Raw genomic sequence first — 26,796 nt, forward strand, 5'->3', positions numbered from 1 at the left:
ATCTCAGCGATTATCTGATGAATTCCCATAAAATTTCCAAAGAATCGTACCGTCTTTCATTTAGCACTACCATGAAGTTGACCTTCTTAGCTTTAAATGAAATAACCACGCAATTATTGGATGGATAACCATGAACTTTGGCACACATGAGGATGACATGTAAACACTTTGGTCATTCCTTAATTGTTCATATAGCGCCATCATTAGGCTGTCCATGTTTGGCGTTAATTAGCAATGTTCTTATGCTACCGTGCTGAACTGAGACTTCGCTCAAAGCATAGCTATGCAGCCTCAGAGCCGCCAGCATGGCAGAAAAATGTTGTTTTCTTGTTGTTCGTTAATAGATAAAAACAATTTCTGATAATCAGTCAATGGAACTTACAGGATGTTGTATTTCCCAGGCAGAGTATGTGGGTATATAATATAAAAAAAGGCTCTAACAGTCTCTAATGTATCATAAAAAAATGATTCACAGATTTAAGCATACTGTACAATAAAAGAATGTCATCTCTGTGTGAAGCTTTCAAGCTCACACTTATGACAGATCATGATATAAATATTAGTCTCAGTAACATTCTGCTGGAAGTCCTGCAAAAACCTTTGTATAGAGGAGTAGTTTATATATGTGTATCATTTATGATCCTCCATCCTACATATTATTGTTGAGACCAAACCTCACATACATCTCACTAATATGGGAACCCAAAATCAGGATATTTCACTGCTATATTTAGCTATTGAGTCATCAATCATCCGGTTACTTCATTCCCATTTGGCTGCTGTCAAAGCTCGCAACTCTCTCAGTTTGCATAATGCTTTCCAGGCTGAGCTGCTAAGTTTTAGGAATCAATTTAAACCTCACTGTATGTCTTTAATAATCCGTGGGTATCAGCCACTTTTTCTACATCTGTGAACTGTTTTTTTTTTTTTTTTGGAGGTACAAGGTTTTAATCTGACGCCTGGCAGCAGGTTGTTTCATTGTGACGAACAGGTCTCGAGAACGAAACTGACAGGTAATAGGGCTGAGACACAACACAGCCCTCTGGAGAAAGGTGTGTGTGGACATGTGTGTGTCTGTATGAATGCAAGCCCCTGTCTGTGTGTGTGTGTGTGTGTGTGTGTGTGTGGGTGTGTACAAATGTGTTTGTAGAGTAATAGTCTGCTCTCTCTCCCTCATTACCTTTGAAAGAAGATCTAGCCTGTAGAATGCATCTTTGTGTACTCCAACGCTCCCACTTTCTCAAACGATTCACCACCAAACACAAAGGGCTCTTTTTTTAGGAACGCCATCAGATTTGGCTGAGCTGCATCACCTTTTTATGTCCTTTAACCTCTGCGTCTAACATTTCTCCTCTCTCTCTCCTTTTCTTTCTTCCCCACCTCTCAATCATCCAGACGCCCCGGTGGCAGAGTTACACGACCTGTTCTGTAAGAAGCTGCAGCAGTGCTGTGTGCTGTTTGATTTCCTGGACTGCGTGGCTGACCTGAAGGGGAAGGAGATCAAGCGCGCGGCGCTCAACGAGCTGGTGGAGAGCGTGGCCACTAGCAGAGGAGTCCTCATAGAGCCTCTCTACCCAGAGGCTATAAAGATGGTAGGAGGGGAGGAGGAGAAGGGAGGTTAGGGGTAGAAATGATGGATTAGTGGGTGAATAGTAATAGATGAGTAAATCCAAATGCCCATCATTTGCAACTCCTGGAAAAAATAGATTAGGAAAGAACACTGAGAGGAAGGATGAAGGTTGAACAGAAGGTAGACAGTGTGATATCCAGCTGAGGAAGCCCTGGAGGAGTCACCAGAGACTATAAACAAAGGTAGCGAGAGAGGAGAGAGGATGGAAGAGAGGGATGGATAGATAAGGCGAGTGAAGGAAAGGAGAGATAGAGTGTTTGCAAAGGGTGCTAAGCAGCAATAGGCTACACAGATGGTGAGAAAGAAGAGGGAGGGACAAGAAAGGATGTGTGGACACCATCACAGAGCACCAGAGGTCCCAGAGGATATAAAGAGGAGGGATAGGAAAAAGGGGATTGAGGAAAGAGGGTAAAGCGAGCAGAGGATATAGCTTATGTTCTGGAGTCAGTATACCCAGAGGACGTGAAAACGCTGATAGGACAGAGGAAATGGGATGAAAGGGAAGTGGGCGAAAGCATTAACGCGTGGTCGTAAGGTCAAATAAAAAGGTAAAAGTCTAAAATAGACATTGCTGATAAGTGCAAAGGTTAGAGCCCATGTGATGTGATATAGTAAATGTAAGGGAGAGAGTTTTGTTTGAAACTTTTTTTTTGTCTGATTTAAATTTTCTCTACAAATATCAAAGAAAGCAGACACAAAAGCAACAACTGAACGTCTTTAAGGTGATGATCTCGAAGTTTGAAGTAACAAGAGGAAGTTAGACAAGAGGAAGCAGTCAGCATTAAAAGTGTGTAGAGAAATAAGAAATAAGCCAAAGAAGTAAAATACAATAAGAAAAAGAAAGGTAAAAATGTATATAAAATATATTAAAACAGAATATGAAAAATATGTTTGAATCTTCTAGACACTGTACAAGGTTGTGACAACTATATTCAAGTATTACTGTCTAACTAGACATGAATTATACTATAATATAACTAACTGTTTATCTATATATACTATATTATATTATATAATATATATATATATATTTATATATCTATATATATATATATAATAATGAATGTTAAAAGCTAAAAGGTGTGAGGAGGAAAGAGTGAGTGGAGAGGCACTGAAGGAGAGAGAACGGAGCTCATATCCTGCTGCAGTGAGGCGTTTTACTAACGCAGACGTTAGTGTGCAGGGAAGGCAAGAGTGGAAAAGAAAATAATGCTGAATTGGGGCGTTGGGATTTATCACATTTGCTTTTTGCGATATAGTTTATGCACTAAATGGCCAGTGGAAACGCATTTGTTGAATAAATCATGACAGAGCAAGCAGCCAGGTTGCATGACTTATTAGTTGTTTCCTCTCAAACATGGCCGACAAAAGCTGAAGTTGCGTGCGACAGCTCGGAAACTGAAAACATGATTTTTTATTTATTTTTTCTCCACTGATGCAACAGCTTCTTCTTTTGATTGTGGGCAGCTGTCATCTGACACAGTAGTGCAATACTGCCACCCATCTAACACAACTGCTTTACTGTTTTATCTGCTTGATTTAGTTGATAGAAACCTAATTATGCTTTCAAATCTGAATAATTCACATTGTTTTGCACGGGCTGTTCGTCCTGATCCATCCGGAGAGCTAATTTCTTATGTAGTGACACAAATCTGTGTTGAAATATCAGGATAAAATCCAGAGATGAGTCAAAGGATGTTTTTGCTCTGTCATGACTACGACTATACTTGGAGACCTTGTTTTTGGAAAATTACAACTACACCCCAGTTTCCTTTTACTCCTAAAATAATGTCCAGGATATCCACAACATTACCAGGAATGTACCGTATGTTATATTTGGTTCTCTCTAGTCTCCACCTCCTTTTCTTTTCACTTTACTTTTTTCTGTCTGACCTGCTTTTCCCTCATCTCCCTTTATCCTCTTCCTGTATCCACATCCCTCTCATCCATTTTCATTTTTTCCACTTCCTATTTTCTTCCTCACATTCCTCCCCCCTCCATTTCCTCTCTTTCCCTACCCGTCCTCGTCTTTGATTTTTCCAGATCTCGGTAAATATCTTCCGAACTCTCCCGCCCAGCGAGAATCCAGAGTTTGATCCTGAGGAAGACGAGCCGACACTCGAAGCCTCCTGGCCGCATCTGCAGGTAGGTCACGCCTACAAAGAAATCATGTTGTGGTAAAATAATGACCATAATCTGAGAATTTACATAATTTAATGCGGCTAAAGGGAGGAAAGGTTTCTTTTTGAGAGTATATGTTCAGCAAAACTTGCCAAAAAACTGTACTTGTTTTGTTATTAAGTGAAATACAATGTAATGTCAGTAAGCACCGTGAAAAATAGGCCCTACTCTATATTATATACTATATTTGGGAGGGGGAGAATACCACAATGCACACAACTCTTACCAGGTGTTGCTGTTAATGCAGCGTTCAGCACTTATCTGCACATAAACACACGGTTACCTGAGCCTGAGGTCCTTCAGATCAGTTAAATCTGCTGTTTAAAGCAGAGAGCGTCTGACCAAATGTACCTGTTTCATCAGCCGGAATCATAAAATGATGCTCCGGCGAAGAAGAACGTCACATCTTCTAAATAGACTTGCGATCATTGCCCATGACATTTGGGTGAGGTGTACAGTCACTTCTGCACCTTTCCTGGAGGAGATGAGTCAAAACGTAAGCGTGAAGTCCAAAACTGTCTCATGGAACAGATTTGTCTCGCTCAGTTTGTATCTTTAGGTGTAAAGCAGTACTGTGAGCAGACATTAAGGCCACCTTTTAGGATTTTTCAAGAAAATCACACACAGTTAGATGAGAAGATTGACACCACTCTCATGTCTGACCGTTCAATAGACACCGCAGCCTTAGCATTAAGGTTGGCCTTTCCCTGTCTGGAGATACGACAGCACATCTAGGCTCACTAGAGGCTACAAATCCAGCTTCACACCAGAGACACTGAGATTGATCTTTTCATCTCACTCTTGGAAAAAAAACATATAAACTTGCTTATTTGAACAATTCCTTTAACATAACTTTGCAAAAAAAACAAATGAGTTGTGTTGATTATTTGATTGATTGATTATTCTGTATCATTTTTCCATTCTTGTGCCATCTTGTAATTCATTTCTGTGATGCAGTCTTACTTTAGCGACATGGTTAGCGCACAAACAGCGGTGTCGATCTTTTACTTGCAACAAATAATTTCCAAAATGTCTATTCCACAGACACTAAATGGTGTGTGATCACTTCTTGTTTGTGTGTCCATTAGCTGGTGTACGAGTTTTTTCTGCGTTTCCTGGAGAGCCCGGACTTCCAGCCCTCCATGGCCAAACGCTACGTCGACCAGAAGTTTGTCCTGCAGGTAACCCTCATTCTCTCTTATTGAAAGGGTTTGTCAAACCCAAAGCTCTAAGATGTCTGAAATCATGATAAATGGAAAGGTATAAATAAGGGAAGCTCCTCTTAGAAACCACAGCCTTCGTAGAAGCTGGTAATATTCCTGCTAAAGTGCTCTCAAGCTTTGGTTGTATAAAAGATTTACTGAAAGAGGTACAACTTTCATGTTTTATATCCTGCTGCAAAACAGTTAATGTAATATTAACTTTACTTTTTGGGTGCTAAAAATCTGTCGTGAGGAGATCAGAGAATGAACGCAGACAAAAAAGATCCTCACACACTACAAGCATACTGTATTTGTGTCTGTAATTATCATGTGTGTGTGCAGCTCCTGGAGCTGTTTGACAGCGAAGACCCCAGGGAGAGGGAATACCTAAAGACCATCCTGCACCGTGTCTATGGAAAACTACTGGGCCTCCGAGCCTACATCCGCAAACAGATCAACAACATCTTCCTCAGGTACAGGCAAGGCCTTCCACCAATCCAATGTGCAGGATTTAAAGGCGCTATTTATAGCGTTTTAACATCAATAAATCAAACATCAGACCATCAGGAGGGAGAACAGCTGTGTTTATGACCCCGGCGATGCATTTTTTCTTTGAGCTCGGTGCGTCACTGGAACAAATAATGATTTTTACAGCGTGAAACACAAACGTTTTTGTTTTCTCATTTCCTGACAAAAGTTGCGTTCAAGACAAGTTATCAGTAGGTGAAAAAGGGGAAAGCTTTGTGTAAATCCAACCTTGACGTCACACGAGATTTAAAGCTACATTAGATATGTTTTTCACCTGTTCCATATTTAGACAAATGAAAGAGTGTGTAGGTCCTTTTTGATTTGAATAACAGTGCTGATATTGTTTTGTTTTTTTTAATCTATCTCACTGCCCCTTTGTAGAATTTGGTTGCCAATTTGTTCAGACTTGTGTAGTTCCTCTGCTGACTCTGAACTACATCTATAACAGGAGGCTGACATTAATAGTCTCCAAGTAGCGGTATCCTTATTGTGACAGATAGCACCAGGGTTGCCAGGTTCACGTCGTCTAAGGTTTGAGAAGCACAAAATGCTACAGGTAAAGTAGCATTCTGCCACACATGCAGGCAAACAGGCACAGGGCGTGCACAAACATGACACATGCACTTTTGCGCTCACTGAACCAGCCGTGCTGCATCCATCCTGGGAGTTAAATCATTGTGCAGTGACACAGATCTCCTCAAACAATCGGTTAAACAGCTCCGACTAACGAGAGTGCTGTGATGTACAATTGCGTTTCATCTTTTCCCTTCAAGTGTGGCTTGTTTTGTTTGCAATATAAAATTCAAGCGTGGGAGAGCTGCAAGGCCCTCTGTTACGGTCTGAGTTGACTAGCTTTAGTATTGTGACAGCTAAAAAATACAATACAAGCACACATTTGTTTAACTGTTAAGTGAGAGTTGTATTTCAGACATGGTACAACAGGATACTGACCAATCCCCCATTTTTTGCAGTTCGTCTTTTAGTTGTTTTTAATTTTCCTAAACTAGAAACAGTTACTTGAATCATCACTATGTGTGTGTGTGTGTGTGTGTGTGTGTGTGTGTGTGTGTGTTGTCTGATCTTCAGGTTCATATATGAAACTGAGCACTTCAACGGAGTCGCAGAGCTTCTGGAAATCCTCGGCAGGTTTGTATGCACCATGACGCAGGCACAATTTGTAGCATGTAGCTGCTGCTCTGGCTGAAAGCAGTAGTATATCATGGCTTTGATGAATATATATTTGGACACACGCACACAATTGCATACACACACTGTACTTGGCCCAGCTGCTCCAATTTATGAGACAGCTGGTAACCCAGTGAATTAAGCAACTACGAAAAATGGCGACAAAGCATAACCACTGCTCAACATAAAAACCAATATGCATTTATTTTCCATTTATCGTCAGCGCTCCCTCTTTCTTTTCAGGTAAATGCAACTGTGGGTGAAGCCCAGCGGAGTGACAAATGGGTTATAAGGCCGGGGAGGGGATGATTAAAGGTGGGGGGGTGGCAGGAAGCAGAGAGAAACAAGAGGGGGGTTAAAGACATTAATGAGAAATGACTCATGAGGTTTTTGCGTAAGTTGTTGCCATGTCTTGGCCAGTAAGTGAAATATGAGGAAGATAGAAATGAAGAGAGCGCAAAGGAAGGAAGCCAAACTGATAAACAAACATGTCTTTGCTCTCTGCCTGTTCTCACACACAAATCAATGGCAACAAGAATAAAGATGACAGTAATAAAGAGAAAGAAAGGCAGAGAGAAAATGAAGGATGAATACAAACAAGACTGGTGATATTATCTGGTTTCCTGACTCCCTGTGTATGCAAAACGATGTTAAAGGAGTAGTTCAACATTTTGGAAATAACTGAGCCGGAGTCAGGGGTCAGGGTTAGTGTCCAGATTTTCCTCAGCTTTCTAGCTTATTGAACTCCCCTCTGGAAGGGTTGCCAGGAAAGTACGGTGGACACAACTCGAGTTTTTCCTTTTGTTTATTTCGCACACCCACGGTAAAATCCTCCACTAGATAGCCTGCCTGCTACAGGTGTCCTAGCACTATTACCGGTGGTTTCCAACTGTTTTAACTTGGGTTTAACTAGGTTGTAAACCTGTAATGTAAACATAAACACAAACCCAAAATTAACCAATAGAATTATACAAATGTTCGTATAATACTGATTCTTGTATCTTTGGTATAACTCACCGACAAGGCGTACTGGTCCTGACGATAAATGATAACGAAAACCACAACACACACTGCACACAACAATACAGTAACAGCTACTGGAAAGTTCTACAGTTAGCCTTTTCTGTTGCTGGTCCTAAATTGTGGAATGACCTCCCGTTATGCATTCGACAAGGCCCTTCACTGTCCATTTTTAAAACACGTCTTAAGACCCATTTTTATTCCTTGGCTTTTAACCCAGCATGAGACTCTGTTTCTGTTTTTGCTTTAATATTATTTTAACATTGTTTTATCGTTTATTATTGTTTTTATATTGTTCTTTGTTTTATATGTCTTATTTCATGTTCTATTTTATGTGCAGCACTTTGTGTCAGCTGCAGCTGTTTTTAAAGGGCTTTATAAATAAAGTTGAGTTGAGTTGAGTTAGCTTAGCATAAAGACTCGAAGAAGGGGCCCTGTAGTGTGCTCACCTACACCTCTCAGGCTGCCTTGTTTACATCACTTCTTATCTTATTTTTATTAAATCACACATGTACAGATATGAACTAGCTACGTTAGCGCGTTAGCTCAGCACCAAATCACAGCCTAGACGCAGTACTAGGGGGAAACACTGTCTGTGTTTCCCCCTCAAGGACACTCACTGGAATCTATTGTGATTTTTTCTCTTTTATTATTCAACACCATTAAAGCAGAAATTGCTTTATATAATCTGTTAGACACGAAAAACTGGCTAGACTTAAAGAGACAAAATGTTTGTCCTGTCTTAACTTTGGGTTATTACTCAGCGTTAAAGTGAAGAGCAAGTTAAGAGTTGTGTCTGAGAAATCAAAACACTAGTTTTATAAACTCTAACTGCGTTCACTTTGCTGCTGAGTAACAAGCCAAGCAATGTATCTCCTGTGAAAGATGGAGACACTCTACAGAGCTTTATCACTTCGTACTCAAGTATGAGTATGAGAAACTAGCAATGAGTTTATTACACGGATATACTTCTGTAACATAAACATGTTAATGCTGAAAGATTGGAGCGATGGAAGAAGAAAGATAGTAAATAGAAGAAGATGGAGGATGAGAAATCATACAGCAAACACACAAATCAGTATTACAGTCAATGCATTTTTCTCAAAGGCATTCTGGTAGCTGGAATCTAGCTTCTGTATCTGTGTTTCATTATTCTGCACAAATATCACAGAAGTGCCTTTTAAATAATCTGTATTGATGTTAAACATAGAAGCAAGTAGAGAGAGATGAAGAGTGGGCTGGATTCAAAGAGATTCACAGAGACTGTTTATCAAAAGTGATATTGTTTCTTCCCAACATAAACAGACTCTTGGAGTATGAGAACTATGGGTTAATGTGGAGGGAAGTGAGGGAGGTAAGGGTGAGGATGGAGGGATGAGAGCTGGAGGCAGACAAGGAGATGGAGGAGAGGGTAAGCGAGTGAATGGTGAGTCAGAAGTGGAGGAAGGGAGGGAGAGCAGGGGAGGAGAGAGAGGTTTGTATTCATGTTGGTGGTAACAGAGGTATTTATAGCTCCTCCCACACATGGAGACAGGGAGAGAGGGATGGATGAGGGAGGATGCAGTGTACAGAACGAGAGAGAGAGAGAGAGAGAGAGAGAGAGAGAGAGAAAAGGAGAGAAGAAGACAGAGGTGTTCAGAAAAAAGGGTGAGAAAGAAAGATTAGAGGAACAGCAGGAGGGAGATATTATTGAAGGAATGTTCTGTTAGACAGAGATGCTAATAGAAAACGAAGGCGGACAGACAGACAGACAGACAGACAGACAGACAGACAGACAGGTGCACTGACTGATACAGAGACAAACAGATAAACTGACAAACAGCTCAGGGTGATGCTAAATAAGTGTTTCCAACTTTAGTTCCCACTCCTCCGCTGCTCTTCCCTCCGTAGGCTGACCTACCTCGATGTCAGTCAGTGTAGTAGTGATCAGAGCAGACCTCACATTTGTCCAGTCACTTGGAAATGGACAGAGTACAATAATAGACTCAGATGAATGCACACGCTTACGCAGATGTACGCACTTATTTAGAGTGTGTGATGTTTCCATTGTTTCAGTGCCGTGAACTAATATTTTCTTCATATTTAAGATCAGGTTCTCAATATATAAATACTCTTTTGACAGATTCAAACTGGAACACATCGCCTTGTTGTTTTTGCCAGGAAGAAACAAAACGCGACATTAAGAGTCCATAAGAAGAGAGTGAAAGTATTTAACTTGTCTTCTTCTCTTCTTCAGCATCATAAATGGCTTCGCCCTGCCCCTGAAGGCCGAACACAAGCAGTTCCTGGTTCGGGTTCTCATCCCGCTACACACGGCAAAGTCCCTTTCCATCTTCCACGCACAGGTCAGTGATATACTCCTTGTTGTTTGTAATATTACATTAGTTCATAAAGGCTACCACCAATTACTTTTGATACCTGGCGGTAAAAACCTACTACTATGTTTTACCTAACACCACAAATGTAATTACACAGTGGCAAGATTCGTTGACATATTTTGAAGCCATGTCTACAGCCACATGTAGAGGACAGATATATTTTAAGTATATTTCATCTGCTGTACCTCACAGCTGACTGCTACGTGCTTTATTGAAGGTTTTAATGACCCTACTCCTCCCAACCATCATAGAAACTGGGTTTATAGTACCGTACCTTCCAGCCTGTGTTTTTCTTTAGCAGTAATCCAGCTGTGGTTATCACCTAAATGTCCAGTCAAAGTCTTGATCAGTCTCTTGGGTGTAGTGTTGTCTACAAACACTTAAACATGTAAGAATAAAATCCAGGCAGTTTTTTTCTTACCTGAATAAAACATACATATATTAATGTCTGTAAGATGTTTGTGGTAATTATGGATTCCTGCAATGTGCCAAAACTACCACTAGGAGGCAGAGTTGAGTCACAGATAACACCGCAGAGAGATGCTTTCTCTGAGTGTGTGTGTGTGTGTGTGTGTGCGCGTGTGTGTGTGCGCGTGCCCTTGGTTTCCTTGGTCTGCGTTCATGTGGTCGGTGTTGGTGCTTGAGTGTGTGTGCATGTGTGTGTGTGAGTGCATTTCATTTGTATCACACATTATTTGATTATGCAGAAGGTACAGTTTGTTCTCCACAAACTGGTCTGAGGTGTGTGTGTGTGTATTCTGGGTCTGAGCATCAGCGTGCCCTACATTTCTCCTCCCCGTCTCTCTCCCTGTGGTTCACACACATACATAATTCACACACTCAAACGCGCACACACACACTCGGTTTGACAGGGTCACGGGGGATACGATGCTAGTGGACGGCAGCTTTGCGCTCAGTAGGTGTGGCTGTGAAGGAGTGACCCCGTTCTGGATGTAAAAATCCAAATAAAATATGACAGCAGCGCCTTTTATTCATCAGAAACGCTGTGAAATACATTTGAATCACTCTTCCTGCAGCCCGTGAAGGGTTTTCTCATTTATATTCATGTCACTGAATTGTAGTAACAGCTGTTAGAGCTATATTGTGTAGCCACAACACGGTTACACATCATGGATCAGAATGCAGAAATAAAGCAAATGCAGTGCTTTTACATTTTAGGCTTGTGTCAGTTTTAGCAACATGTTCCTGCTTTGACACATAGCAGCACAAACACACGTTGACTCATTTTGTGTTCAGACTGACAGCGTGCGCACTTGTAATCTGACTGTCGCAATATGTGTTTAGGCAAACACTAAAAAGAGCTCTCGCTTAAGTTCCAGTGGGCACACTGCTACTTACAGGACTACTTTGAGTTTCGACAGTCTAGCTTGACCCATAATTTGTCTAATGTTGAACTAACACGACACTGTGCGAGCGGCAGCTTCCAAATGATTCAGCAGGTGTTGAAATATCATAAGCAAAAAGTGGGAACCAAAGCTTGGTTACCTAGTTTGTTAGCTTCCATCTTTCTAATGGAATACAAACAGCTCAATGTATTGAATGTTGAAAGGGACAGATGTCTTAAATCACTATGAAAAGAGGAAAACAACAGCATATATCAATGTTGGTGAGCTACACAGGGGCTATGACGCACTTCAGTCAGCAGTCAACATGATAGTTAACCGCTGACTGGACGCAGTATGCGTGACGTCACCTGTAGGTTTCTGAAGAGTGTTTCTGAAGCTCAAAATCAGTGGCTCTGCTCGCCTGGTAATCTAAAAATCGGCAAAGATGTGGGTCATCAGCAGACCTCAGGCCGGCTGAATGACATCTGGGTGTTCAAATAAGCCATCTGTAATGGCACCCACCTGTTAATCAAAGCTGCTTTAATGTTAATGCTGCATAACGTTAAGCCCTAATATAATTTGAAATGGTGAGTTAAATTCACCCTCAGTACAGTTGTCACAAATGGGGAAATTAGCTATAGAGACAAAAACTGTTTTTTGTACCAGACTGTAAACATGTTTATTCCTGCTGTGAAGTTGGACATTTTAACATGGGGACGATTGTGTTGTTCTGGGGCCAGCCTCAAGTGGATGTTTGAGGAACTGCATTTTTGTGCTGCATGTATATACAGTCGTCCCTCGCTATAACGCGGTTCACTTTTCGCGGACTCTGTGTTTCGCAGATTTTTTTTGTGTAATTTTGCATGTTTTTTTTTTTACAGCGTACTGTACAGTATGAACGCGCATCGTGTTCTGCGTCCTAAATTGGCTAAGGGAGTACTGTACAAAACGCGTGTAAAAAGGTGTATAAAAGTGTGTGGTTAGGGGTTTTACGGCCTTAAAACATGTATAATAACTGTAAAACTTACTTCGCGGATTTCGTTTATTGCGGGTTATTTTTAGAACGTATCCGCCGCAATAAACGAGGGACCACTGTATATGAAAAATATGCAGTTAAAATTTCTGTTCAACTATAAACTGAGAATAAGTCAGTGTTAATCACAGATTGTGACAATGTTATTAAAAGAACTGTAAAAATAGAGAAAGGCTACTTTCTGACGTGCATGCTGTAACAATTTTACAACCAAGAAGCCAGCGTTAGAGCTCTCTGGAATGACTTCATACCCAAAAATAGACCCTAATTTGACCTGTCACCTTGACAAATCAATATTAGTAAAATCTCAATCCTAAAAAGGCCACAGTGTCCGTAATCCTTAGCCTAACAACGGCCTCCTGCACCAACAAAGCCGGGCCTGACAACAGAATCCAACATCATATTTACCCCAAGCAGTTTCTCTAATGCCTCGCTAATACTTTAAACAGTTTGACCGATCAGCGTCTTTATTTTAATCCTCTCCTTTTCCCTGCTTTTCTTTTTATTCAAACTTGACATCCCTGCTTTCACCGGTCCCTTTTTTTAGCCTCCGCTCCCTCTTTCCTTCTACTTCTGTAACCATGTTGTGGTGAGGGTGAGGGTGACAGGAAAGTTAGGGATGAAGTGAGAGGAGAAGACAAACAAGAAAGGTGCACCGTAAAAAGGAAAAGGGATTAGACGCTGAGAAAATAAAAAAGATGAAAGCTGTGAAAGATGTAAAACCCAGACAGACAGAGAGACAGACAGACAATGGAGCGACAGGTCGGGAATAAAACAAAGAAAGAAACAACTAAAATAAGAAAGATTGTCCTACAAAACGATAGAGAGCAGTCGCCAACAATGTGACAGCACACAACTTCCCTTGTCTGTGACTATAAAATTGTACAATCCAGCATGCTTTTGTTTTGAAGATTTAAACTTATTATTATCTAATAGTCATAAAAATCATAATAATGTGACAAAAGTCAAAGGTAAAAATAGGACAGGAGAGGAAAGACAGAGAGGCAAGAGGTCTAAACTCTATCTCACATTGCCCTTAAGGGACTTCATGTGTGTGACATCACTCCTTCCGAAGTAAACACACGCACACACAGTCTCCGTCGCCACGGTGCCCACTCGCCACGGCAACCGGCCTGGGTGGAAGGGGGCAACCGCAAAACACACACATGCACACACACGTGCGTGCACGTATGCAGCACACACTCTCGCTGAATAATAGGAAATGATTGCAGATCATATACGAGAAGACGAGAGCTGATGTACACACACACACACACACCAACGCACGCACACCTACACACACACACACACACACGTGACACACACATCTCCCCTTGGAAAACTTGCCTTTCCGATCTTTAGCAGTGTGTAATCCGGAGGGATAAGTGCTAAGATCCCCCTTGTCTCCTTGACAGCTTCAGGGAACTTGTGTGTGTGTTTTTTTTGTGTTGGTGTGTGTGTGTGTGTGTGTGTGTGTGTTTTTTGGGTTGGTGTGTGTGTGTTTTAACCACGTCTCCTCTGTTCTTTACAGCTGGCCTACTGTGTGGTGCAGTTTATGGAGAAAGATGCTACAGTGACTGAATATGTAAGATTATTTTTTCATTGCGTTACTGCACACCCTACAACTCACTCGCTAATCAAATTTAAAGGATGATCTTAGTTTTGTAGTTTTGTAGTTTTTTGACTGTGATGTAGGGTCATCGTGATGAAAGAAGAAGAAGTCAGTGTCACAAAATCATGTAGGTTTAAAGCTGCACTAGTCAATTTTGTATAAATATTTGCACAAATGACTATATGTGACGTGAAGAGTGGATGCAAATTTACATTTATTATCCCCCGTAGTTCCCCTCAGCTCTACAGAGCATTCTAGTGTCTTTCAGTTCATTGTTTTGGTTTAACAGCCCGCAACTTGGATTGGTTCACTCTTGTGAACCTTTCCAGCAGATAGCTGTTCTAATAAACCCATTGTGCACTACTTACTCAGCACTAATCTACAGACAGACTAGCTGTTGAACATAGTGCATCATTCAGTAGCTACAGAGCTGAAAGGAGACAGAACATCTCCAGAAACATGACCACAAAGTGTAGTGATAAACTATTCTTTTAAATGACTCTATAATCACTTGACCATCAAACATATAATCAATGTTACTCTTGTAAATAGTTCAGCAATGTAAACTCCTTTCACCAACATCACCGCAGTAAAAAAAGAGACTCAGTACAAAGTGAACGACATATTTCTTAATGCACTAGCCAGAGTTTGAATATGAGTTAATGGAGATGGCACAGGTGGACGCCAGCCAGCTCCCCCCAACTGAGCTAATGGCTGCAGAGTTTATTTATGTTAATGCGCTTCATGTTTTCTCTGCAGATCATCAGAGGGCTGCTCAAGTACTGGCCAAAAACCTGCACGCAGAAAGAGGTGAGGCGGCTGATAATAAATAATAATAATTATAGGAAATGTTGTTCTTGTAGGACTTCTCTATTAGTTGTGTCTTTGTTTTTGATTCCTTCTTGAAGCATGTTAACATTTTTTTATTCAACAGGAGTCATGAATGTCTTTTCTAGTTCTAAAAATGTGTGTGTTGGTGTGTGTGTGTGTGTTCAGGTGATGTTCCTGGGGGAGATTGAAGAGATCCTGGATGTGATCGAGCCGTCTCAGTTCATCCGGGTGCAGGAGCCGCTCTTCAAACAGATCGCAGCCTGCATCTCCAGCCCTCACTTCCAGGTGAACACCACATAACACTGGTTTATAGTCCCAAAATCAAGTCAGTTAGTTGGATAATTTTAAAAAACGGTGAGCACAGACGTCAGTCGGATGAACTTTTCATTTAAACTCTTCTGCCGTGTGTGTTCGTTTCAGGTAGCGGAGCGGGCTCTTTACTTCTGGAACAACGAGTACATCCTCAGTCTGATAGAGGAGAACTGTCAAGTCATCCTGCCGCTGGTATTCGCCACCCTCTACAGAGTCTCCAAGGAGCACTGGAACCAGTCAGTGTCTCACACATGAGCACACACACACACAGATTAACTCATACCTCACAGCTTTTTGATATCAGATATTTGGGTCAGTTTGGGTGTAACCTCACGCTCTGTTGCTGTTTGGACGCTCCCAGTTGGTCTTGAGTCAGATCAGAAGATGAAAAGGGAGTTCTGTTTAGGATGAAAGCAACTTTACTGTCACTCATCCAAGTCACATAATAACACTGAGATAAATGCACAAGCTTCCTATCATGTGTATGCTAAAGAATTAGGGATCAAATCAGGGATGCATGTTATTATTTAGGCAAACACATACAGTTGTGAGTGCGTTAATCTCCCCGTAACACACTTTTACTTTAACCTCCTGACCCATAATGTCATGGGGCTGATAAACAGCCAGGTTCATTATCGTCTCACTCTGTCCCTCCAGGACCATCGTGTCTCTGATCTACAACGTGCTGAAGACCTTCATGGAGATGAACAGCAAGTTGTTTGATGACCTCACTGCCTCCTACAAAGTGGAGAAACAGAAGTGAGTGTGACTCAGACTCTTTGTGTGTATTTTGTGTCACTGGATACAACAGTGACAACAAGAGGAGGAAATATTAGGCTCTTAAGTCATGTTTTAGACGGTATTTGTTCCGTTATGTTTCACATTGTAAATATGTATCGCTTAGGTCATCTTTTGGACACGGATCACATCATGATTCCACTTATTTATTGCCCTGTTTCAAAGTCAACAGTGGATGTTATTGGGAAACTAAATTTAAGAGTAGTTCAACATTTTTTTGCTTGTTTTTCCCGAGAGTGAGATCTCGTGTCTGTGAGTTCAGTACGGAGTTTGGAGTCAGGGCGTGGTTCGCTTTAGCATTACAGCAAGACAAGCAGGGGAAGCAGCTAGACTGGTGATATTCAAAGTTTAAAAAAAAATCCTCTGAAGATGACTTATTTACATGGTCTGTCTTGTTTGATTAAGCCATGCATGAGAAGAAGTGAAAAAAAATGGACAGTTTGTGGTTTAAGAGGGGGGTTATGTGTTGGAACTGTTTCTTGATGAACAGTTTATCCATCTGCTCAGAGCTTCTGTGCCCAATCTTTGGGCGCACTGCAGGTTTCCAGGCACAGTTTGGTTTTTGGACAGCAGAGGTATGGTGGTGTGTATACTCTGGCACACTGTACACACCTCTGGGAAGTGAGATTTACTGTATACATACCTAAAAATACCAACATGCATGTATCATTGTTCATGTGGCTGCAGGCTAGTGGGATACAGTTGTTCATGTACTGCACACAAGAGACTTTTGTTCCCTGACCTAAGCCTTTCACGCAGTGCATCCTCCGTTAGGACGGGAGCAAATGTCCCTTCCCTTGTCGTTAAATTAACAAACAGTTTGTTTACCTTTCTTAAAATAAATCGCGACCTCACCCCCCGTACTCCATCCTCCATCTTGCCTATAAGCATCGTAACCTCCTATGGTTTCTCTTTTTCATTCTCCAGGGAGATGAAGCGAGAGAGGGAGCGTGCAGAGCTCTGGCGAGGCCTGGAGGAGCACCAGGAGCGCCGGATGCAGATGCTCACCGAGGCCGCCAGGAACCAGAGGAACCTCCAGGAGCGAGGCGAGAGAGGGGACCCGCCGACCCCTTCGTCCCCGCAGACGGCTCACTCCGACCAGCCCGAGCCCAAGCCAAGCGGGGCCTCTTCTTCCTCCTCCTCCGGAGCTGGGGAGAGCGCCACCTAGGTGCTGCTCCACCACACATTGGATAACACAGGGGGTTAGGGGACAGGGAGAAGACATGAGGTTGATGGTGAAAGTGTTGGGAGAGGTCAGACAGAAAAGGTACAAAACAAAACCACTGTTCTTTTTTTTTTATTATTATTATTTTTTATCTCGTATCATCGAGATGTGGCGGCTTTTTTGCGAAAAAAGCGCACGCGCTCAGTGATGCGAGGTAAACACTGTACCTTTTTTCTGACAGAGTTGTGTGAAACTGGTTCACTTTTTTTGCTGTACACACATCATGTTGCAGATCAGAAGATGAATATTGTCCATAAAGTGCTGACTGTCGTTTTAATTAACAGCTGGTTTATTAAACTGCAGGTCAGTACCAAAAAAAAAATTGGTAGCTGGCCTGCTTCAAATCAGCCTCAAAAAAAGAGATACGACTTCTCTTTTGGTGCAAACACTAACCGAGTTTAACATGTGTCTAACTTGTCTTGATATTTAACCAGTCGGAGTCTGTACTGTGGCCTCATATTTATCTTTTGGTCAGAGATGCTTATTTCATGCGTGGATAGCACAATGCATTAATAAACAAAAGAAGCAATTTCACACAAATGTCCCAAAACTATTGCCGCACAGGCCAGACACACACACACACACACTCAAACACACACACACACAGACGCAGGTACATATTTACTGTAAATATGAGAATACAGAGCTGCAGAGATAAAAATGTATCCAGGTCAAACAAATCTCACACGCCAACTATCGATTGATGCACCAAGATATTTCTTTTAGACGCTCGTATACACGCACACACTCGCACACACACACACACACAGCTGGTTCTGGCGCTAACTTCTCTCCCATTCTGTCGGTTTCCACCAAAGGACGAGCCTAAAAGTCCGTCAAGGTTAAATAACCACTGATGAAGATGATGATAATGATATAAAGTACAATACTGTTCCTTCTTCTTACTTGTTACTCTACTACTACTACTCTACTCTACTCTAAGTACTACTGATGATGATGATAATGTTTTTATATATATACATATGTCTCTGGATATTTCTGTAGTGTATTATGGGAGAAACACTAGTGTAGCAGATACCATGAAGGGGGAAGGCCGGCTCGAATTCTGAATTCACATCACATGTTAACTGTATGAGGCCATAATGTGAGTGCTGAAATTCAGCGGAATTCCCCTTTAACAGACCTTAAAGAGGGGACGATGAACTGGAATCGCGGTGGCTGTTTTTCTTTTCTTTTTGAAATTTTGGATGTTTGCGGTGGGTGCATTTTAAATCGTAAAAAAAATAAATAAATTCCCAAAACATTCCACATTTAAAGATCCCTACAATTATGTTTTTTGGGGTTTGTTCGTTTGATTAAACGTGCCCTGTGGAAAAACACATTTATGTTTACATTCAGTGTTACTCACCAAAAAACGCATCGTGTGCATCCTTGACAAGCTGAATGCATTTCCTTCCTCATAGAACATTTGAAAAGTAAAAAAAATGTTGCATTGTTTACATCCATGTTTACTAACTAGTCATCTTCTTCCCTGCCTCTGTCGGCATATTGCTATCGTTTCTCTGCACATTTATTGGTTGATCAATAAAATAGCATGCAACTGGCATGAATCATATCGCCTGTGTGCTCACGCGCATACATGTCCACCCTTGTGCGTGGAACAAACATAATGGGGACCTGCTCATAAAAACATTGCGCTATAGCGCCTCTAGTGGTGGGAAACTCCACAGGGTACCTTTAATTTAGATGTTAATTAAAAGTTTTACAAATATACTCTTTTGCCTTGGTTATATTTTACAAAGTTGCAGTTTAGGAACCCCAACATTGAACCAAAAATGGATTCCAAGCAGACTAGTAAACGCCACCCAACTCAGACGTTACTGGAGGACAAATAAAGTGCACCACCAGTGTTTCAGACCAAAAGAAAAACACATCAGTGATCCAGTTGGATTTCTGAACCCGGCACGTCTGTTCCTTAAGGCTCAGCAGACCTGACGCTGCTAGATGGCGACCATGACGATGATAACTTTTTTTTTTCGGTGTGAACCAACAAAAATCTGTTTATTCTTGTCTGATCATTATGATAGAGTGGTGGGATAAAGAGAGGGTGGGGAAAAAAACAGAAAAAAATTATTTTAGCAATATTTTCATTCTTTCAGGATAATCTGTGTGTTTTTAGGGGGTTAAACAGGAAGTGGGTGTCACACGCAAATGTTTACCCCCCACTCTTGTTTTTACTCCTGTTGCGTCCTTGATATTCACATTGTCTTAAAGGTACTTTCTGTGTACATTTATTTGATGAAAATGATTTTGCTTTGTAATTATTTTGTTTTGTTTTTTCTTGGTTTTTGTATGATCTCGTTCATTTTGTGGAAAACTGATACCGATGCTATTTATTTTCTATTTGATCAGGAAATGTAACCTTATTTGAAGATGATGGTCAGGTTGTGTATGTGTGTGTGTGTGCGTGCATGCATGTGTGGGTGTGTATCCAGCGAGTGAATCGGTGTGCAGGAGATGTGCGTAGACAGAGTGATTGAGAACGAGAGAAAAATGTTTTTCTCTCTTTGTTTCTTTTTCTCTCTCTCTCCTTCTCTCCTTCCTGAGGGACAGGGTTTGAATCCGAATGTATCGTAAAACGAATCGATTGTTTCTTTTGACGCTTGAGACGCAGAGCTACCTGTCGGCTGCTTCGTAACCAAACCTTCAAAAAACACTTCAGACCAGCAGTTTTTCCAAACTTCAAATCATGCCTGAGTCAACAAGGTTTTGAAATCCATCCGATTTGCAGCTCTCAGATTGGCATTTTAACGTTTTATTGAGCTGCATCTTACAGTGGCGCATTTCTGCCTCCAAATTTCCACATTTTTTTTTTTGTGTGTGTTTTTTTTAAATACTTTGAATCGGCCACACATACAGTAATCTTTATACAAAAGAGGTTGTTGCTTTCAAGCGTTGACACTGCAGCAGGTTATAACTTCCAACATGTTTGTCATAAAACCAAAAGCAAAATATCATCAAATATGCATGAAAATAGTTGATATTAAAAATAAACATAACTCATAATCCACTCACTAGCTTTTTCTGCAGCTTACAATCAGGTTATGGAGTTGCTCAGCCATCCTGGAGATGACTCAGGAGTCATCGTGTGAATGAAGTATGGCGCTTTGCCCAATTGGCATGGCACCTGAGCCGTCTCCATGACAACTGAGCAAACTCCTCCTGAGATAAGACTGAAAGCTCTGGAAAAAGCCAGCTAGTTAGCATTGTTACACATGTGCCCGTGGTTTCCAAAACTTTTTTCACTTTTTTCACCTGTGATCCCGTTAGAAGAAATCAATGTCTGCTTGTGACTCTTTGGCCTTTGTGTGGACATGAGTTGCGGGTAGTTAAACCAAAGAGTTTTTTCCCCTCTCAAATCATTTTTGAAAATACAAAACAGCAAAAGAAAAAGGAGGAAAATCATAAAAAAAGAAAAATATTTCATTTTGTTCTTGTGTTCTTTTAATGACCTTAATGACCTCCCTGAATTAACTTAAGACCCCTTAAGTGGTCCCCTGAACCCCAGTTTGGGAACCACTGACACATGTCTCTCTTCTCTAAGTACCATAACACTACACAGTTCTTCCTTTCAGGCTGAATTTTGTTGAATTTTGAGCGTGGATGTAAAGTACACATTAACTTTCTGCATGCGGCCACACACATGGAAAAAAAAAATGCACGGATTGATTAGGTGTAATAGCAGCCTCATGCTAGTAAACACCTCAAAACCTGCACCCGACACCATCTAACCGAACACAGGCAAGAAAAACAACAAATGCTCCCATATGATTTCAAACGTTGTTTTGATTCAGGCAAAATAAAAAAAAATAAAAATAAAAAACACAACTGAAAACAGACAAAACTTGACCTCGCTGTCATAAAACTCAGCTTACTTATGATTTTTGTTTTGGCTTGCTTCCTCACAAACCCTCTTGATTGTTATTGTCAGTCGGTCAGCTGACTCCCACCGTTCTAGAAATTCTCAGTTCCTGTTTCTAGGACTCTGTCGTACGAAGAGAACTGCTCCAGAACAGGAAGCGAGAGAAGAGAGTGTTCGTAGAGAGCTCTGGTATCGCCTCGCAGACCGCCATCAAACGCTGCTTTCATCCACCGCCACATTTCCTCCCAGCGGCCATTTTCACGTGGCCCATATTGAAACAAATGCTTTAAATCCGAGGGTTGATGTGAATGGACGGGATGAAAGCAGCGGAGTGAAGATGAAAAAAAAACAGAGGAGGAGAAAGACAGAGGAAAGAAAAGACATAGAGTTAGACACAATAGAATGGCAATAAGTCAGAGCAACAGTAACAGAATGAGAATATAATGTTAACGAAACCTACAACCGCATTACGTAGCAATTTCACTGAATTTCTAGATTTGCACTGTCTGCCCAATGGTCTGTGTTTGTTGTGTTGAAGAAAAACCTTAGAGAAGATGATTAAGATGATGCAGAAGAAGAAGAAAAAGAAGATGTATATTTTGGGGACCAACACAGCGGCGGGGGGGGGGTTGAATGTAGAGAGGCTTACTACTGTACGTAACATTACAGGGGGGTGTAGAATGGAGAAAAAAAACTATGTGCTAAAAATGAAACTTCACTTTGAGAAAACACTCTGGGAGTCTGCGCTGTTTTTTGTGTCACCTCTTTTGTCTTTTCGATTATATTCATATGTTAAAGGGCCAGTGTGTAGGATTTAGCGGCATCTAGTGGTGTAGTTGTTCGATTACAACACATTTGCCTGACCCTCTTCTCACTAACAACAACCCTATCTAGAGCCAGCGTTTATTTTGTCCATTCTGGGCCACTGTAGAAACATGGTGGTTGAACGTGGCGGACTCCGCCATCCTGCAGTGTCTGTATAAATGATATAGAAGGCTCACTCTAGGTGAACAAACATACAACAATTATTTTCAGGATATTATGCACTAATAAAAACATAGTTATGCATATTTTTGTGTACTCAAAATTCAACACACTGGACCTTTAATATTCAATAATTCTGAACATTTTTCATATAGTTGTCTAATGTAAAAGGGGTAGTGTATTTACAAACCCTCAGAGAATTATAACTCTAGCTTATCAGAATCTTTTAGCTTCCAGCCTTTTGTTTTGTTGTCACCAAACTCATTTCCTGTCTCAGACAGACAGCTGTTTTTTTTAGATAAGATAATCCTTTATTGATCCCACAACGAGGAAATTTGAAGCTCTTATAAAAACCACTTTACACTACCTGGAGCATTGAGCTGCAGATGAAGTTATCACTTAGCTAGTGGAACATTTAGCAGCTAAAGTGCCAGACGTTTCTCTCAAGGGTTGGTGGAGACCAAAGCAGAGCTAAAAAGTAAAGTGAATACTGGACTTAAGCACCATGCCAGCTTTTTGGTATGGTTTCAGCTCCTGTTAAAATTTCAGTTATTATTTACAAATTACTTGTACTTTTGGCTACATCTTCAGGTTACATTTTTCCATAACGTGTTAAAATCATTTAGCAGACACTTCAAACTTTGAGTTGTGTAATTCGCCACAATTAACATCAAATTGATCAGCGTAACCATGTTGTTGTGACCTTTATTTTAATACCTTATTGCATTATGATTGAACAATGAATGGGGATACATTCATTTTATAGATTCAGCCTGTAAAAGTCATTTGTATTCATATTACTAATCCTGTAAGTGTCAAGCTGAGCACTGACAATCCTCACATCACTGAGAGTAGACCAAAGTTGGATATAGAACTGCACACACACGCAGTCACACAGAGAGATACAGGCTGAGGTTAACAAAACATAGACAATCATCAGTATTTTCCAGGGAGTCTCCATTATTTCTGGCTTGGGGTCTCTAATGGTATTTCATTGTAATTGCTATGATGTCAGAGTGTCCGTCCGCCCTAATGGGCTTCTAAAAACAACAACAAGGACAGATTGGTTCCATTCACTGGTTGTTGTTCGGGCAGAGAGACACCGGAGTCCAGCAGCTCAAATCTCTGCAAGATCTTCAGCTGAAAAGGTGAGAAGTGTTTTTGTTAAACATCTCTTATTATTGTAGGACAGGTATGCCTTAAGTAATAATCAATTCACAAGAGACTTCTAACTGCTTCACGGACAAGAAGTGTGCTTAATTATGTCAGCACTAAGTGCGTTTTACACCCCACTTAGTGTAGTTTCATAGCATACTGTATATGGAGCCTTTGTACTGACAGCGAACACAGTGTGGTGTTAGTGGTCTCAATGCTTCTAAAAGTACTCCACAGCGTGCTGTTCATGCAGAAAGTATTTTTATTTCAGTGTTAAATTTCTAAAACAAGTGAAGCATTCTGCAGTCTGGCTGAGTTGACATGATTCCAGTTGTCTCTGTGCAGTTTAAGTGGTTTGCTTGAAAGCGTGCAGAGTAATTAAGCAGATGTCGCCAACGGCATGAAGGAAATCACTCTTGGTTCTCCGGGTGAACCAAGGCAAATATACGGTCAGATTTGTCAATAAATAAAAGTTTTTTTTAATTGTTTATTTTCTGTTTGAAAGTTACATTTTTCCTCACAGACATAAATATACTTTTTACAGTGTAAACTGTAGGTCACTATTGGTTGCAGTAGTGGTAATGAACACTAGGTGGAGGTGTGAGTCATGCTGAACCTCACAGTATGCTGCTCTCAAAGTCAGCTTTTGTGGCTCTTCTTCCCCTATAGATGTAAAATATTGACATCAAATCTTTTGCAGTTCATGATCTAATAATTATAAGAGGCCAAACTAATTATTTAAATCTGTGCTTTACGTTCTACACATAATTTTTTAACTGTCAGTGAAGAGCGGTGAACAGGTCTCACTAGGTACAGCAGGTCACGTAGGAAGTTGAGGAATTGAATACTCTTTTTTTTTGTATTCTTCTTTTTCTATCCATCATTCCCAGCATGCATCTCTATCCCCTGTCCCTCTCTTTCCTCCTCCTCCTGGTTGCTGCGACAGCTGTGGTGTGCGTTACCGTGACGACCACACTTCATGGTTTCCGAGGCTGCGCCGTGCGAGAGTTTTCCTTCGTGGCCCAGAAGCCTGGCTGCAAGGCACTGCGCATCACCACAGAGGCCTGCTGGGGGCGCTGTCACACCTGGGAGGTAACATTAATAGCCAAATACACAGCAAAAGTGACAGAACATCAGTAACATTTAGTCAACGGAGGAGTCAGACTCTTTTCTGTTGCTATTTCTGAAAGCTTCTGTAATTCTGGACTTATGAAACATGAAACAAAAAGATGATTAATGACCCAGGGCTCAACCCAAACCACAAGAAGGCTGATGACCCATTCTCGGCTCTTACCCATATGCCATTGTCATAAGAAATGCTCAAATCCCTCCAAGCAGGGATGGTTACTGGACTTTTACTGAACTCGTTTAAGTTTGCAGGGTTTCAAATTCTAGCTCTAAGTAATTGAAAAACCAAATTTAGGCAGTCAGGAACTCAGATTTAAACCCTTTAGAGGAGAAAGAGCTCTGAATCAGCAACAACAGGGCTGACTCAGTCACATTGATAGACGTAAGAAATAATAAAATCTGCATGCTTCAACAAATCTCAACTCAAGGTCCACTTAGTAGCCTTTTTTGGAACTTTCAATAGCATCTCATGGTCCTCCTTGGCGGATACAGGTTGCTCATTTGACAATAAAAATCTAAACTCAGGATGCACTTACTAGTTTTCTTCTTCTAGTAAGTTTTCAGCTGAATTCACAGGACTTCCTCCCACAGAAGACAGTGAGATGTGGTTGAAAGCTCTACCAAGAGCTAGAAGTAGATGTTGAGTTCATACTTGCTTTTGTCAAACTAGTGGACGGATGGTGTTGAAGGCTGAGAATAATGGTGCCTCCTAGGTTAAGTTAAAGCTGAAATTTAAGTTCAAGAAGCACATTTGTTTGTGTTGTTTGTAACCTGCAGAGACCTGTACCGGATCCCCCCTACATCCACCGCCACCACCGTGTGTGCACATATAGTCGGACCCGCCACATGACCGCCCGCCTGCCGGGCTGCCTGCCCAACGTCTCCCCTCTCTACCACTACCCCATGGCTCTGCAGTGCCACTGTGCCGTCTGCTCCACACAGGACACCGAGTGTGAGACCTTCTGATGGGCGGGACGCTGCTTTGAACAATGTTATCAGCAGTTTTACTGATATGACTCTATGACTCTGAATAAAATAAAATATCGAATCAAGACATTTTAGTAAGTGTGAAAGTTTCTGGAGGGGGGGCTGAAGAAAGGATACATAACATACAAGAACCCAAAAACTGTCTCTCAAGACTGAGTGTATAGTTATATATGTCTGTTAAAAGGAAGAAGAGAGCAATACATTTCAAATTATTACAGCTAAAGACATTAGTTGAATATATGTTTTAAAAGAAAAAAGAATATCAACTGTAGCCTTGATTAGTTGTGATTATAAAATGGATTGCCGACCAAACAAATCTGGCAACTGCACCAAGGAGGGAACCAAAAGCCCCAGCTTTATTCATGGTAATTTGATGAAATGCAATATCTTTATTCACGTTTATGTTGCACTCACATGTTGCATATTCTTTTAAATATTACTTGAAGGTGACGTGGTACGTACACATTGTGAGGTCCTGCATTCCTTTTGGGGACAAAAATCAAAGTCCCCACATCGTATATCAATGAGTTTAGGTTTCATTTATTTTAGGACTTTCTTTAAGGTTAGCATTGGGGTAAACGCCAACACCAAGGCAACTACTAGGCATGTAGTGGTCCTGGATAAAGTTAGGCCAAGTCACCAGGGAATGAGTGCAGGTCAAGGCAATGTCCACTCTTAGTGATGTGAACAAGTTTGTGTGTAAAGTGAGAAGAAAAACATAATGACTTTACAGTTGCAGAATAGAAATTTATTGAAATACAATTTCATCACAAACTATACAGTGCATTCTTTCTTTTTTCATTTCATTGACATTTCCAACATTCTTTGGTTTCATCAATAGATATTATTTACAAATGTCCTTTAGTTCAAATTCATAAATATAAATAAATTTTGTACATTCTTTGGTCTCTTGTCTGTGTTTAGTGGTTATTGCAAAGAGTGAAACTAATTGTATCGATGGCATTTATGTTTAGTCCAATGGTGACAATGGCAATATATTGACTTTTTTATGTACCTGTAACATAAATCAATTCAGAGATGACGTAACTGTCTCAAATGCAATGTAATGTTCTCATTCATTTTGGCATATTTCAAATTGTAAAAGTGCGGTGAAATGACATAATGACATGAGTTTGATTGATTACAATCCTGATGCCTCTGTGTACTTTCACTTGTCACGCAGTGTGAAGGGTAGCCTCAAAGGAAAAAAAAAAAAAAAGATGAAAAAGGTTTCAGTTTGTTTGTGTGAATGACAGAATGGTTTATACAGCCTTAAACACAAATGTGTGTCAATCAAGTTTTCTAGAAAAACCTCCCTTACATCACATTTCAAAAACACAAAAACACACGCACACATACACACACTCTCACACACAAA

The 26,796-nt window shown here is 40.8% G+C and overlaps 2 protein-coding genes across 3 annotated transcripts in view; both read left to right on the forward strand.

Moving 5' to 3' along the window:
- ppp2r5b (protein phosphatase 2, regulatory subunit B', beta) overlaps window positions 1–21,895 on the forward strand; it is a 40,956-nt gene extending 19,061 nt beyond the window's left edge. The window contains exons 2-13 of the mRNA XM_027277778.1: window positions 1,396–1,592; window positions 3,674–3,775; window positions 4,900–4,992; window positions 5,356–5,486; window positions 6,628–6,687; window positions 9,983–10,091; window positions 14,035–14,088; window positions 14,875–14,925; window positions 15,112–15,231; window positions 15,367–15,494; window positions 15,916–16,017; window positions 16,984–21,895. Of these exons, the coding sequence (XP_027133579.1) occupies window positions 1,396–1,592; window positions 3,674–3,775; window positions 4,900–4,992; window positions 5,356–5,486; window positions 6,628–6,687; window positions 9,983–10,091; window positions 14,035–14,088; window positions 14,875–14,925; window positions 15,112–15,231; window positions 15,367–15,494; window positions 15,916–16,017; window positions 16,984–17,224 (1,388 nt within the window). The 3' untranslated portion in view covers window positions 17,225–21,895. The remainder of the gene's footprint in view (window positions 1–1,395; window positions 1,593–3,673; window positions 3,776–4,899; window positions 4,993–5,355; window positions 5,487–6,627; window positions 6,688–9,982; window positions 10,092–14,034; window positions 14,089–14,874; window positions 14,926–15,111; window positions 15,232–15,366; window positions 15,495–15,915; window positions 16,018–16,983) is intronic.
- An 892-nt stretch (window positions 21,896–22,787) lies between these two features.
- Window positions 22,788–25,463, forward strand: LOC104918736 (glycoprotein hormone beta-5). 2 transcript variants are annotated; one of them, XM_027278070.1, is made up of 3 exons: window positions 22,788–23,296; window positions 24,194–24,395; window positions 25,209–25,463. In XM_027278070.1, the coding sequence occupies exons 2-3, from the start codon at window positions 24,195–24,197 to the stop codon at window positions 25,395–25,397; spliced, it is 390 nt and encodes a 129-aa protein (XP_027133871.1). In that variant the 5' UTR covers window positions 22,788–23,296; window position 24,194; the 3' UTR covers window positions 25,398–25,463. The 2 variants fall into 2 exon arrangements, with proteins under 2 accessions (XP_027133871.1, XP_010728885.1); XM_010730583.3 differs by having other exon boundaries at window positions 22,788–24,395.
- Window positions 25,464–26,796: the final 1,333 nt, after the last annotated feature.

Source organism: Larimichthys crocea, chromosome III (assembly GCF_000972845.2).
Source record: "Larimichthys crocea isolate SSNF chromosome III, L_crocea_2.0, whole genome shotgun sequence".
Taxonomy (NCBI): Eukaryota; Metazoa; Chordata; class Actinopteri; family Sciaenidae; genus Larimichthys; species Larimichthys crocea.

Excerpts from the sequence above, each read along its gene's own strand:
- LOC104918736 (XM_010730583.3), top strand. The coding sequence starts at position 24,195 with ATGCATCTCTATCCCCTGTCCCTCTCTTTCCTCCTCCTCCTGGTTGCT. Across the intron at positions 24,396-25,208 it reads GGCGCTGTCACACCTGGGAG|AGACCTGTACCGGATCCCCC; the intron begins GTAACATTAATA and ends TGTAACCTGCAG.